Source organism: Aegilops tauschii, chromosome 1 (genome assembly GCF_002575655.3).
Source record: "Aegilops tauschii subsp. strangulata cultivar AL8/78 chromosome 1, Aet v6.0, whole genome shotgun sequence".
Taxonomy (NCBI): Eukaryota; Viridiplantae; Streptophyta; class Magnoliopsida; order Poales; family Poaceae; genus Aegilops; species Aegilops tauschii.
Genome location: NC_053035.3, coordinates 377647815 through 377662728, shown reverse-complemented (window position 1 = coordinate 377662728; position 14914 = coordinate 377647815). Strand labels below are relative to the sequence as shown.

Below are 14914 nucleotides of genomic sequence, written 5' to 3'. Positions count from 1 at the left end.
ACAAATACAGTAATCTCGTCAAACATGCCGATCCGGCGTCGAGGGAGTATTCATGTATAACTGTGAAAGTGGTTAGAATAATTTCCGTCTCAAACTGTTTCCGGATCCCTTTTAATAGGATACTGTAAGGCAGAGGCGAAGGACGGAAAGAAATTAAGACGTGGCAAAGTCTTAAGGAAAGAATTCTTTTGATGCAAATCGAAAGAGTCGATACACATTACAGCAAAAAAATCAAATACAATAAAAATGTAGGCATGTTTCAATAGGAAAACAACCTAAAACATATCGATAATGAATCTTTCAATGGCTAGAAGACCCCGGCAATGGCAGTGCCCTACCCGCTAGGCGCCTAGGTCCTGGCTGGAGCTGCCAATGGCGTTGTTGTCGCTGCCCTCTAGGCCCCCAGCCTGCCGTCGTTGGCTGCCCCGTCGCGGTCGCCTGCCTCGTCCTGGCGACCTGGCCAACTGCCGTTGGCTGCCCCGGTGCGGTCGCCCGCCTTGTCCTGGCGACCTGGCTAGCCGGCGCCGCCGCACTAGTTAGGGTTCGCTGCGTCGGCCGCCGGGTGGAGTAAGAAGTGGTGGAGTCGTGGAGACGTGCGTGTGGGGGGAAATATCAGGTGCCCTAAATGAAAATTGAGAAACGAAAATGTGAAATCTAGCATAAATAGTGTCATAAAAAGACAAAAGCAACATTAGACATTATTCACATCTGAATTTGTCTTTTTTGTTTCTGAGAGTAAATTTCGAGTTTGGATCTGAAAATTTTAGGGGTTGTATTCATATTCCTTGTGAGCATTCACATTTTTTTCTGAAATTTTTGAGACATTTAAAATTGATGTTTTCAAATTGGAGCATGGGGAGCACCCCAAGGATAAGGAGCACTTGGTATTTTCCCGTGTGTGCGCGTCTCGATTGGGTCATGTGTTCTCGACCTGGCTCGACACCTCGACCGGTTCATCTGCTTCGTGCGTGGGCGCTCGATCGATTCTAGCCCAACTAGCTGGATGCGTCGGCCCATCTATCCTTTTAGCGTAACACTGCCAGCGGTCAACTCTCCTTTTAGCGTAAAACTGCCAGCTATCAAAACTAGCCAGCCGTAACATACATACGTATACAATTTTTTTGCTCCGAGTCAAGGTATGGCGGCTGCCATACCCTGCCCACTGGAGGCCTCCGCCAGTGCTGTAAGAGATGTTTGACATCCTACAACAATCGGATCTCAACCCGAGTCCGATTGATAATATACTGTACAATATAGGATATGGTATCACTATACACAACCCATTACGATAATTCATTTTTTCTAGTCTGACATTTTGTCCTTCTAAATTCTGGTCCGGTTTATGGATGAAGTTTTAAGTATTAACTACCAATACGTGAATTACATCTTTGCTTATGAGACAAGACATATGCATGTTAGTGATTTATTTAGTTTATTTTAATACCATCTAATGCTTTGTGTGTTCTTAAAGCGTATAAGTAATTAAGTATTAATAATTGCTCATTGCTTATGTATACTTTTAGTTTAAAGCATTTATATATTCTTCGTGTACGAATATGGTAAATGACAGTTTTCAACCCGACGCCGTTTTGTTACCGTACCATGCCTGAATCCGCATAATCCAGTTTCGAATTTGCACAATCCGGTATTCGGATCCGCATCCATTCCGCTTCCGAATCCAAAAATAAATATGGAGTAGGACATGGTATAAGGATTATCTGTCCGAATCCGATCCGGTTTCACTCATGTGCGTGATTTGGATCATGCTTGACTTTCTAAAGGGACACTCTTAGAGCTCTCCTTTTGGTGAATATGAGCTCTAGGCCCTCTCCTCCATAAGACTATATATTTATTAGATTATTTTTACACTCGTGTGGTGACCTTAGCTATGTTTTATTGTCCTTCTCACTTTTGCCATGGTCGCGTCGGCGACATCTATCACCCCTCTGTTGCACGATGGTGCACCGCTTTGCCTCTGGCACCGACGGGGCGACAGTGATTGTTGCCCTGTAGCCTCAACATCGGCTACCTCTACCATAGGCGCCTTACATGGTTCTCGAGATATCTCCGACGTTGTGCATCGCGTCATTGGTGATGCAGTGTCACCTCTGCCCTTTCATGGAAGGCAAGGTCTCTCGACACAGTGACCCCACACCCATCAGCACACAACCCACCCGTTCATCCGACACTAGGCCGTGGTGGTGATCAGTGGTGGTGGTGTCGTATTCTCGGGTCTCCCATGCCGTCATGCGCGATCGTAGACCCGACATTGCTGCCAAGATCTTCTGTTAAGACATCGGCCATGTTGGTGAGCTCTTTTTCCTTCTATGGATCCTAGAGTATTGTTTATATGAATTCATGAATGATGCAATTAGTTAGTATTTTTATAAACCGTGTATGATATTGATATTAATATTGTTTTGTGATAATGATATGAATCTTGCATGGTACTGATATGAAATTGTGATATTGATATGATGTTCCATATTTTCCAACACAAATTCTATCCTTCGCAAGGATAAGCACCGGATTTCCTTTTCTTCTTTCTTGGTAAATAATGTAACAATCCGGTGATTGGGATACCCCAGCTTCAAAAAGGACCATATGTTTGTCAAAACAAAAGAAAAGAAAATTAACTACAATTTGGTTAGCAATCTCAAAACTAACAAAAAGAAAGAGACATCGGTGCAAGTGCAATTTGTGTAAGTCGATCATGTCTACATGGGGTGTGGACATGGCTCCGATTCCGCCATCATGGGGTTCTGCTAGTGCTACTCCGGTGTGGGCACGTGCTCGATCTGGTGGTGCAACATTGCCTAGGGGCCCAATCCCGCCGATGGGTGCTATGTGGATCAGGGTAGTGGCCCTGGGGACGTGCTAGGAGGATCCGCAAGGTGACCGCAACGATGGCGGTCTATGAGGTGGCTGCAATGACGGAGAAATAGGGCTACCTTGCGTTCATATTTCCCTCTCTCTCATCGATGAGATCAAAGGTGGTGCATCAATGACCGGAAGCACGGTGAGGTGTAGGACGGCGGTGCTCAACCTGCATCTCGCATCTTCTCCAACAATCAGGATCCGGTTAGTGATGTGTCGTTAGCCGGTAGCGAGGTTGTTGGCAATGCTGAATTTGATGACAAGTTTGTGAAAACCCGGGTTGTGGCTAGATCAGGCATTTACAAGCTTCATGCCCTTGTTGAAGATGTTTTGTAGCTACACTCGATGCGCATGCCAAGGGTCTCTCCCGGGGGCTTGGCCCAAACGTGGCTCCGCCCGTGAATATAAGGCTGTGTGCATCACTCGATGCGAAGGCCAAGGGTCTTACCCTCATTCCAAAAGAAAGAAAAATAACTAGATGGGCTGTGAGCAATGACTCGTGTCGTTCAGCGAGCATGTTTTGCTACTGACGGTCGACTTGGCCCGTTATCTTGCTGTCTTCTCCTCTCAGCTGCCGTTACTTTGGTGTCTTCTGGCCGTAACCAGAACGATCGATGCAGGATCCACACAATAACGACCGCAGTAGTTCGACATGCCAATATGTGCATCGCAAATGAACGATCGATTGCCATGCCAAACAACAAAGTGAGTACACTGTACACAAATAAAATTCCCAGACGCAATGTGAAGCTTGATGGTTTCTTCTTCCATGAGGGGAAACACACCAGATCGATAGCTGCGTACGTACATCCATCTTACATCACAATCTCTTCCACCCAAGCATGCGCCATTGCCATCTAGCTACATCCACACATGCCTCCATGCACCAGAGATCTCGATCTCTAACACCTACGACGACGACTCACACCACATATACTAGCTAGTTCTTCGGCGTACCCCTGATCTCTTGGCCTTGCACGGCGCCGCCGCGGGGATCGCCTCGCCGTCGGCGGCGGCGGCCCCACCCATCGCCCTTCTCTTCTTTTTCTCCCCCTTCCCCTCACCCATCTCTTCCTCTTCCGCCTCCTCGCGGCGGTGCCCGTGGTCGTCCATCCTCCTCGTGTTCCTGTATATAGCCGCCAGCGACCGGAACCTCGGCCTCCTCCTCGCGACCCCGCCGATGACGGCCTCCTCGTCTTGTCCGCCGCCCTTCGGCCCACCGAGTTTCTCGCGTCTCTTCCCGGTGCTGCTCTCAGCGGCGGGCACCCCCTCTTTACCACCTCCCCGCTTCTCGCCGGCCTTGACGCTGCCCGCGCTCTTGCTCTCCACGTCCGGCACCTTCTCGCCGGCTGCCATGACGCTCTCCGCGGCCCGCGCCTTCTCGCCAGCTGCCTTGACGCTGTCCGCGCTCTTGCTCTCCACGGCCGGCCCCTTCTCGCCGGCCCTGACGCTGTCCGCGCTCTTGCTCCCCACGGCCGGCACCTTCTCGTCAGCCCTGACGCTGTCCGCGCTCTTGCACTCCGACTCGGCGCTGTCGTCGTCGCAGCCGCCGCCGCTGAGCTGGATGAGCTGCTCCGCGGCCTCCATCTCCACCGTGGTCGAGGACGCGGCCGGCGCCTCCCCCATGATACCCGAAGAAATACAGGGCACGAGCGGTCGCAGATCGCCGGGGTGGCCGCGAATGGCGCGCGCGGGATAAATATATATGCTGAAGTATAGGGGAGCGACGACCGGCGACCGGACCGCGTGGGAGGGGGAGGACGCGCGGAGGAGGGGGCGCCAAGGAAAGGAATGACCCGGAAGGTGGCAGGAAGGAAGGAGACTCGTGCCCGCTTTGGTTTGGTTTTCGGTTTTGCCTTTGCTTGCACTCTTGTTGTTTGTTTTGGCCAAGTTTAGGTGCAATGCAAAACGGCTTTGAAACTTGACCCCGTCCGGTTACTTGTTCCTGGCATGTACGTATGCACCGATGTTGACGGGTCGGCGTACCGGAAAAGCTAACAGAAAACCACAGATCTTAATTAGGGACCGCGTCAAGTGCAACTACTGCTGCTAGTTTCTACTATCGCACGCGTGCGCGGAGATATTGCTCTGACGGTGCCCATGTGTGCGCTCATCTTCCACTTGAAATGGATGCTTGTATACTTTGAGAATGTGAAGGAGAAGGAGTGATTTTAAGTTAGGACGGGAGGACCACCAGGCGTACATAATTCAGTGACGACTTGAGAGTCAATATAGGTCACGTTGCAGAGTACACACGACGAGACTAGAAAAACAGCAAATGCAGAACTCATGTGACCAAGCAGTCAATCTCCGGTTGCACTTTAGCTGTGGTGAATCTGTTTCACCGTTTTTTTTATCCCAACAATACGTGGTTAACACCAATGAGAACTTCCAAGAAGCACTCCTGGTCAGGCAATAATACCAGGGAAGATAGTAGAAACCGGCACACAGATAAAGGGAACATGCTAACACCATGGCGAACCAAACCACAACAGAGCAGGCTACAGGTTATTCACACCATGGCACCTCAACCCCATCAGCAGTCTACAAGTTATTCTAGCCAGGCGCAAAACAAAATAGGTACTTTACAGAACGTATAATTTCCTACTGTATTTTCTATACCCCTACTATAGGCCCTTTGATTATGTAAAGAAGAAGAAGAAGAAATCTCAAAGTAGTCAGCAAAATTTATTTACAAAACAAACCGGTCAGACAAAACCTGTATGCACTCGGCCGGTTGGACGGGAAAATCTCCGGACTTCTGACGGTCCGCGGCGGCAAACCGTTCCACCCTTAGTTTATCGCGATTATGAGGAAGCTAATGGAGACATACATGAGGAAGACCGGGTAAAGCGCCAGGGCCTTCCTCCTTGGGTTCACGGCGGTGCTCATGAATGGATACGCTGCCCAGGAGCTCCATGCCAATGTCACTGCCACCACGATGATCTTTAGCATGTCGTTGTCCTTCAGCAGGCAAATCAGAGCTCCCACGTCCATGGGGAACAAGCAGTATCCTAGAAGACTCAGGCTTTGGAAGAAGATGATTTGGCCGCCCTGCAAATGAAACAATGTGGTCATTGCCCCCGGAACACCAGGTGTGTATACATGTGCAAGCAGGTGTGTGCGAGAGAGAAAAGGGTTTAAGTACCAAAAGCAGCACATTCAGCGTGAGGATTATAGCACCAGCAGCAAGTACGGCAAACGCGACAGCAAATACTTCAGACTACAAACACAAAAGGCATGTCATCAAAATCAGTAGGTGACTAGGTGATAGATCAAATAAGAATTAACAAGTGAACTGCAATCATAAGATGAAGCGTTCGTACAGATTAGTGGATCTCCAAGTATACTGGCGTATAGATTAATCAGCATATAAATTTTCTATCAAAATGAAATTAATTTGTTCTACTAGGTGTGAATTCTGTTTGCTGCCGATGAAAACTTCAGAAGAACATCAAATGCCCAAGTTACTGAAAAATGGTTCAAGCTGCACTGCTGCAGCACTTTTTATTTTCATGACAGCTCTCCCTCCTTGGAATAATTTTCATCAAACACTAGATTTTTACTGGACCTCTTGAAGCATTATAAAAGCAAAAGTATGCTACTGAATTGGAGATGCCATGGATAGATTAGTGGAATGGCCAAGGCCACCTAGACGGTTTGCCGGGCAAACTAAAATATTTATAAGCATGTCTCTAGTACCCTTTTCCACAAGGAAAAGTGTAGTCCCCCTTCTAAGAATACACTACCTTCCAGATTTAACAACACTCTCCGCCAAATTTCACTTTACTCCTGAATAATGTATTGTAGGAGTATATGACATGGAATGACTTTTTACTTTTTAAGGATCTTGAGAATGCTCGAGCTCCCTAAGAAGATCGAGAGGCCGACGGCATTGCAAGTCCGAGTCCAGTAGGGTAGTAGAAATTATACAAGAGCAGGCCAGGTGCAAATAGCATGGCAATGGAGAAATCTCCCTATGCTCTTTATGCTCTTTTATTCTTTACAAAAGTGCACTTCTAATCCTAGTTTGTAAAGCAAGTTCGCAAAACACATGCAACAAATAAGAATATGCTGGAGATGTCTAATCATCCCGCCTTAACACTGTTTTGGTTTGTAACCAAGGATCTCCATCCCCTGCTGAATCTTCAATACATACAACAGCAGTTATCAGGTCATCTACAGCAGTTATCAACAGCAGTTATCGGCCTCATGAATTATATACTTCAAAGGTTTGTATCAGTTCATTATTCTAACGAAAGTATTTCAAACGCAGGTGTTGCACCCAGCTAACTGAATTTGATGGGTTTGGATTTGAAATAACCTTCCTGACTGAGGCCGACCACGAGAGAGTGAGGCCGAGGAAGACGATGAAGAAGAAGGGGCCCCAGAGATCCCAGTCCCGGAGCGCCTTGCCGGGGTCCTCGCGGTAGGGGTTGGGGAAGACGACGAGCTTGAGGTTGCTGACGATGCGGGTGAGGTCGCGCTTGACGGTGTCCCAGACGGGCTCCGTGAGCGTGTTGGCGGGGCTCCCGAACCCGTCCGCGCCGATGGGAATGGCGACGGAGGCGGAGGCGGAAGGGAGCGGCGCGGAGGAGAAGGTGGGGGGCGGCTGGGGCCTGAAGCTGGCCGGAGGGGGCACGGGAGGGATGTTGGCGACGGGGATGGACGCGCGCGGAGGGGAGGGCGGCCGCGCGGGCAGGACGGCGGCGGCGGTGGGGGCGACGTGGATGAGGCTCTCGATCTCGTCCATGTCGGACTGCGCCGACGAGGGGTGCAGCGGGATGGTGTCGCCCTGGGGCTGCGCGTGCGACATCGTCGGGCGCGCGGGTTAGGGCTCCGCCGGGCGGCGAGATCTCGTGGCCGCGGGAGGGCGGCGGGCCGGCGAGCGAGACGAGAAGGGCGACGGCGAACGGCGGACCAGACCAGGGGAGGAAGGAGCACGCGACGAGGGGGTTGCACGGACGGACGGAACTGGCTGTCGAATGGCGCGAGCGCGGCCCGACTCGGTGTGCCTGCGTTTTTTTTTTCGTGATTCGCAACTTTTCCCTTTATTTTTGGTGCGGATATGGAGGTGGTTCGTTTATCAAGCCTCCACAGGAGAAGTACGGCCCGGACTGAAGTCCCCAAGAAGACGGGCGAAAATGCAAGTTTTCAGCTAACAATTCGCAACACGACTCGGTCTGGTTTGATGCCATTTGTTGCTAAACGAATTTGAGTGGCCGAAATAGTTTTTGCACTCCCCTCACGGCGACGTCTAGGGTTTCCCTTCTCTCGCCGGACTTCTAATCCGGTGTCAATTTCGTTTCACCAATCCTTATAATCTTCAGGGTTCCAATTGTTCGAGCTGGTGAAGGAGGAGGCAAGTGCGCAAAGTCACCTTTACCGGTTCCGGTAGCTAGCGGTGGTCTTCCCACCAACGAGCAACTTATACCACATTGTGACGACCGAACCTTGGAAGGGGATCGATCGCACAAAGAATTTGGGATGAGGAGAGTAGACGACGAGGCGAGGTAGGAGAAGGGGGTCGAGATTCAGAATGAGAGAGTTCAATTACTCGCTGCCTTGTCCCTCGAGGACCAGGGCTTTAGTATAGACAGACCCACACACCACGACTCTTGCTAGTCCATCGCTACGCAGTAGCAGGTGTGACAATCCCCCCCCCCTTGAGCAAGAGCGTCTGCATCCCAACACGGAGCTGCTGGGTAACGATGACGAAGTACAGTGTAATCCTCCCATGTTGCTGCATCAGGAGAAAGGGAGGTCCATTGAACAGGGACCTGCACGAATGAAGTGTTCCCCTTTTTCACCATGCGTCGATCCAGGATCAGTTCTGGCTGTAGTGGAGTTGCTGTCAGGTCTGGGGGTCGAGGTAATTCAGAGAAGACCGGTGAGTAATCTTGTGTGAACGGCTTCAGTTGGGAGGCGTGGAACACAGGATGGATACGACTGCCTGCTGGTAACTCCATCTTGTATGCCATGGAGCCGATCCTTTGCTCGACGGACACTAGTAGGAAAATGGGCTTTTACCCCGGTTCATAAGGGCCTTTAGTCCCGGTTCAGGAATCGGGACTAAAGGGTCGTTACTAATGCCCTAGCCCTTTAGTCCCGGTTCTTACACGAACCGGGACTAAAGGCCGTCCACGTGGCTGGTGCGGGGAGCCCAGGCAGGAGGGCCTTTGGTCCCGGTTGGTGCCACCAACCGGGACCAATAGGCATCCACGCGTCAGCACCTGGCAGGAGCTGAGGTTTTTGTTTTTTTAAGGGGGTGGTTTAGGGGTTTTGGGGGGTTAATTTAGGTGTTTCATATATTGTGTTAGCTAGCTAATTAATAGAGAGAAGTGTCCTCTCTTATCTCCGTGCTTGATCGACGCTACGTACTATATACGTATGGAGAGGAGTAGACACGCTAGCTAGTAATCAAATGAAGGAAACAGAAGATCGTCATGAACATATGCATACAGAGAGAAGTGATATCGACCACCTCTCCTTCTCCGAGATATTGGTCGAACAACAAGTTCTCGTATATCTATCCGACACTACCGGCTACATATATACAATAATTATCTCTTACAATACAATCTCCTAATTATATTGTAGGAACACAGGGTCCACATAGTATTCTCCGTTTTCAGCGATCACGTGGTCAAGGAAGAATGCCGCCAATTCCTCTTGAATTCCTAGCATACGATCTTCTGCTAGGAGTTGATCCCGCTTCCGAAAAATCTAATTTGAAGAAGGGGGTCAATACATATATATATGAATAAATGAAACTCAACACAAATGATGGTAATAAAATAAAATTGTGAATATTATTGCTTACGCACTTCATATTGTTCTTCAGTGGAGCCCCGCTCACAGGTATGGTAGCGGATGGACTCGCAAACGTAGTATCCACAGTAATTATTCCCGGGTTGCTGCCACAACCACTTTACAAGAAATAGAGGTCAATCAAACTGATAAGCAAGCATGCTAAATGGTATTGATCAAACTAGCGCTTGAATCACTAGGAGATGCGCGGAACATGCTACTATAGTACTTACTTTCGGGTGTCTAAATTGCAGCTGGTTCGGCAGTCCCGGGGCTTTTGAGGTGAATTTTCTCCAAACCCTGCCAGACAAAGAAAACAATTACTTGATATCAGGAAATGAACAAAGTTGCTGATATGGTGGATAATGATCGATTTAACTTACTTCTGGAGCATTTGAGTCATGTTCGCATAGTCCTGGGGATCTTTTCGTCTCGAGTCTAAGACGGTTACTACTCCCGGCTCAAGCTTAATCTCTAGGAGAATATAGTGGAAGCTGCGCATGCATGCATAAGTCATCAATTACATTACCATAACCTGGACTAATAAGGGAAACCGAATATGCAGAAGACAGTAACACTCACTTGAAGTTGTAAGGAAAGAGTATTATATCTTTGTTTTGATTTAATACCAACGATTGTAGCAAGTTGGCCTTGGCTTCTTTGGGATGTTTTTCAACCGTATATGCATCTATGAGATTTGTGTTGATGAACCCAATATCACCGATTTGTCTTTTCTTCAATTCGGCGATCTTCAATCTGCATAATATAGTGAGGATAAGTATAAATACATGCAATGAAAGAGCTGACCTATATAGAGAGACTTAATGACAGAAGTAGTACTACTTACAGACAGTAGCAAGTGATCGTTGTTTTATCGAGGGACTTTAGATTGTAAAACTGGAAGAAATCCTCAAATGGAACATTCAGCAGTTCAATTCCAACGAGGTCATGCTCCGGTTTTACTCTCAGCGTCAAAGTACTCATCCCATCAGACTCTCTGCAGGTTTTCATGTACCAATCATGTAGTCTTCGCATCATCGTGCTTAGAGATCTGACATCTTTGACGAGAGGCTTCCCGTAATGGTATTTGTGGTTGTCCACCTCCATGATTTCATAATGTACATCGTCGGGCAGGTAATCTCCAAGATTGCTATAACCGGGCACCATACCCGGATCATTAGCGACGATGTCTTTTGACACCTTCAGCGGGGGGCATGATTGGTTCGCTTGTTCGCCGAGCTGGGCAATTTTTTCCCAGCTCGTCGTTCTTTCATCCTTTTATCACTGACAGTACTTCCCGACCGCTCCGCTTCGGCATATGCCTTTCCAAGAACGCGCTCATAGTTGCCTCTCGGCGGAGACTTTGGTGGTTTTGTCAGGGCAGCCAGAGTGCGCTTTGCTTTCACCGGATCTACCTTCTCCTCCGGAGGTGGATGTTTCTTTGCTTTGACCCCTTCAAAGAAGTTCTTCACTTCGGCTCGCACGATCTCCGCGTTCTCCTCCTCGGTCCTCTCATATGGTAACTTCTCTGGAGTCTTCAGAGAAGGACCGAATCTGTATTGGCTCCCGCCTCTGGCAGCTGTACTGCTAGACGCCGGCAGAGCAGACGGAGTGGCTGCGGCTGTCTTCTTTCCTTGCTTACGAGGCGGAGGAGAAGGACTACGACGCGCCGGAGCAGCCGCAGCGGCGGCGGGTCTCTTCCACCCTTGCTGACGAGGCGGAGAAGGAGGAGGCTGGCTGCTCTGGCGCGCCGGCGCTGGCGGAGAAGGAGGCGGAGTGCCGCCACGCGCTGGAGAAGGAGGCTGAGTGCCCTGATCACTCGCCGGAGGAGGAGGCGGAGGAGGAGGCGGAGTGCCCTTACTCGCCGGAGCCGTCCAGTTCGGAAGCTTGATGAGCTCCTTCCGCCATAGGCATGGAGTCTTCAGAGCTAAACCCAGCCGAGTCTCCCCTTCACCGGTAGGGTGGTCAAGCTGGAGGTCCTCAAATCCCTCCGTTATTTCATCCACCATCACCCTAGCATATCCTTCTGGAATCTGCCGGCAGTGGTAGGTTGCGCCGGGTTCAGTAGGTAAAACAGAGCCAACAGCCGCCTTGACTTTCAAGTTCTGCCATTCCGCCATAAGGTGGCAATGTTGAGACTCCGTGATAGCATCCACGGGGTAGCTAGGAGTAGCCGCATGCTCCAGCTGAGGCAGCTCGGTGGAAGCCACGCTGCTTCTACGCTGAGATGGCGGTGTAGCTTCGGGGGTAGTTTCGGCATCTCTATTGCCGTCTCGTTCCTCTAGCACTTGAACCCTTTCGTGCAGACGCTGAATTTGGATCTGCTCCACTTTTTTCCTCCTCTCCTGGGTTTTGTAACCGCCCGCGTCCGGAAAACCAGCCTTCCACGGAACGGAGCCTGGCGTGCCTCGTGTCCGTCCAGGGTGCTCAGGATTCCCGAGGGCCATTGTGAGCTCGTCGTTCTCTCTGTCTGGAACGAATGTCCCTTGCTGCGCTGCATCGATATAGTGCTTAAGCTTCTTGACGGGTATTGCAAGTTGCTCGTCCGTCCAATGACACCTCCCTGATACAGGGTCCAAGGTTCCGCCAGCCCCGAAGAACCAAGTCCGGCAATGGTCTGGCCAGTTCATTGTCTCTGGTTCGATCCCTTTATCAAGCAGATCCCTCTCAGACTTGGCCCACTTAGGCCGGGCTTTGAGGTAGCCACCTGACCCCGTGCGATGGTGAAGCTTCTTCTTCGCAACATTCTGCTTGTTTGTCGCTGACATCTTCTTACTCTTTTCCGATGTCTTGTGGGCCACAAATGCGGGCCAGTGATCTCTGATCTTCTCATACCGGCCGACGAATTCTGGTGTCTCTTCTTTGTCGACAAAAGTTTTCAGCTCATTCTTCCATCTCCTGAATAGGTCTGCCATCTTCTTCAGAGCATGAGACTTGATTAATTGCTCTATAACTGGCTTCTCCGGATCCTCCTCTGGCGGTAGGGTGAAATTTGCCTTCAGCTCAGTCCAAAGATCATCTTTCTGCATATCATTGACATAAGACACCTCAGGGTCTTCCTTCTTAGGCTTATACCATTGGTGGATGCTGATCGGGATCTTGTCCCTAACTAGAAGCCCGCACTGAGCAGCAAAAGCATCCTTTGTCCGGAGGGGTTCAATCGGTTGGCCGTCGCGCGCGATTGCTGTGATCTCAAACCTTTCATCCGAGCGCAACTTTCTCTTCGGGCCTCGTCTCTTTACCGCAGTTGTGCTCGATCCGGAGGGCTAGAAAAAAGAAGAAAGACGAGTGTTAATTAATATGTGTACATACCAAAACAATGAATGCATCAATTAGCTAGTCAGCACAGGCTTAACTAATATATTTACCTGGTCGGACTCTGTTCGGTCACCGGAGCCGTCACCACGGGCTCCTTCTTGCACCAGCATTGGGTCACCGGAGCCATCATAATCATGTCTTTCCTCCTCCACTCTTCGATCACCGCAGCCTGCTTCTTCACCCTGTTCTTCCAGACCATCATTGTCGGTAAGATACGACAAGATATCACCTCCGGCTAAGATTATGTCTCCCAACACATCTTCTGCTTGCTCATCTCGTCCGTGCTCCATTATTTCTGCAAATATTACAACATGGCAATTATTACACAAACATGACAGCAGGTGGATATATTAGTGCAAACGTAGACCTAGCTTATTCCGGGTTTGGGGTGGCCTAGGCAACGCTTCAAGGGTAGGGGCGCGGCGGGAGGGGGTAGGAGACCGACATCGTTTTTTTCTAGGGTTTGGGTGTCCTCGAGAGTTTTGGTCGAGCGAGAGGGCCGGGGGGTGCTCCCGTGGTATAAGTTATCACGGTCGAGAGGGGGTATACATATCGACCGTCCATCATGTCGAAGTTATCTGGGAGGGAGTTATATATATCGACAACGACGACATACATACACGGGAAAATAATGTTATCGGGGAGGGGGTATATATCGACCCCCCCCCCCACGTGTTGAAGTTATCGGGAGGGGGTTTTATATCGACAACGACGACATACATACACGGGAAAATAATGTTATCGAGGAGGGGGTATATCGACCCCCCCTCGTGTTGAAGTTATCCCCCCTCGTGTTGAAGTTATCGGGAGGGGGTAATATCGACAACGACAACATACATACACGGGAAAATAATGTTATCGGGGAGGGGGTATATCGACCCCCCCCCCACGTGTTGAAGTTATCAGGAGGGGGTTATATCGACAACGACGACATATATACACGGGAAAATAATGTTATCGGGGAGGGGGTATATCGACCCCCCCTCGTGTTGAAGTTATCCCCCCTCGTGTTGAAGTTATCGGGAGGGGTATATATCGACGACGACAGACCCGATAAAACATAAGAAAACGAAGAAGAAATAAAAAGAGGAGAGAAGAAGAAAGGAATAGAGGAGAGGATTGAAGAAAAAAAGAAGAAAAAAAAAGAAGAAAAAAAAGAGGAGAAGAAGAAAGGAATAGAGGAGAAGAAGAAAAATAGAATATTTTCTATTTTTTTTCTTTTCTATTTTTCTTCTTCTCCTCTATTCCTTTCTTCTTCTCCTCTTCTTTTTCTTCTTTTTTCCTCTTCTTATTTATATCTCCTCTTCTTCCTCTCCTCTTCTTCTTTCTTTCCTCTTCTTATTTTCTTCTTTCCTATCCTTCTTTTTCTTCTTCTTCCCTTCCTAGCTAGATATATAAAACTTTTCTAAAATTGTAACTTTTGCATATATAAAACTTTTCCATGTGGATCATCATTTCTCATATATATCGAATATATATCCATTGTCATATATAAAAACTTTCTATATATGAACAAAAACTTTCTATGAACAAAAAAACATTTTTGACATATATATTCATACATTTTGAACATCTACATACATACAATTTTTTTTGTTCACATATACATTATAGCCACATACACATATACATCACATATGAACAAAAAAATTAAACTAATAAAAAAACAGAGCCGGGGCGGCGGCTCTCACAGCGGGGGCGGCTAGGACGATGGCGACGGCGGGGGCGGGGGCGGCGAGGGCGCCGGCGCGCGGGGCCGGGACGGGGCGGGGGCGGCGAGGGCGCCGGCGAGCACGCGCGGGCCGGGCAGGGGGGCTTGGGGCGCCGATGCGGCGCGCGCGAGCAGGGGAGCACGAGGCGGGGCGGCGCGTGGGTGCAGGGCGACGGCGACGAGCACCGGGCGGCGACC

The 14914-nt window shown here is 49.4% G+C and overlaps 1 protein-coding gene across 1 annotated transcript; it reads right to left on the bottom strand.

Annotated features, from left to right (window-relative positions):
* Positions 1–5415: 5415 nt before the first annotated feature.
* LOC109747207 (protein YIP4b-like) lies at positions 5416–7873 on the bottom strand. The gene is made up of 3 exons (XM_020306302.4): positions 7202–7873; positions 6026–6100; positions 5416–5931 (listed from the first exon to the last, which is right to left on the bottom strand). The coding sequence occupies exons 1-3, from the start codon at positions 7691–7693 to the stop codon at positions 5671–5673; spliced, it is 828 nt and encodes a 275-aa protein (XP_020161891.1). The 5' UTR covers positions 7694–7873; the 3' UTR covers positions 5416–5670.
* Between the last annotated feature and the right edge of the window lie 7041 nt (positions 7874–14914).

What these genes read in the sequence shown, in the direction of transcription:
- LOC109747207 (XM_020306302.4), bottom strand. Translation starts at nt 7,693, where the DNA reads ATGTCGCACGCGCAGCCCCAGGGCGACACCATCCCGCTGCACCCCTCG. An exon ending in GGTCGGCCTCAGTCAGGAAG is followed by an intron (nt 6,101 to 7,201) that starts GTTATTTCAAAT and finishes TTGTGTTTGTAG; the next exon opens with TCTGAAGTATTTGCTGTCGC. An exon ending in CGCTGAATGTGCTGCTTTTG is followed by an intron (nt 5,932 to 6,025) that starts GTACTTAAACCC and finishes TTTCATTTGCAG; the next exon opens with GGCGGCCAAATCATCTTCTT.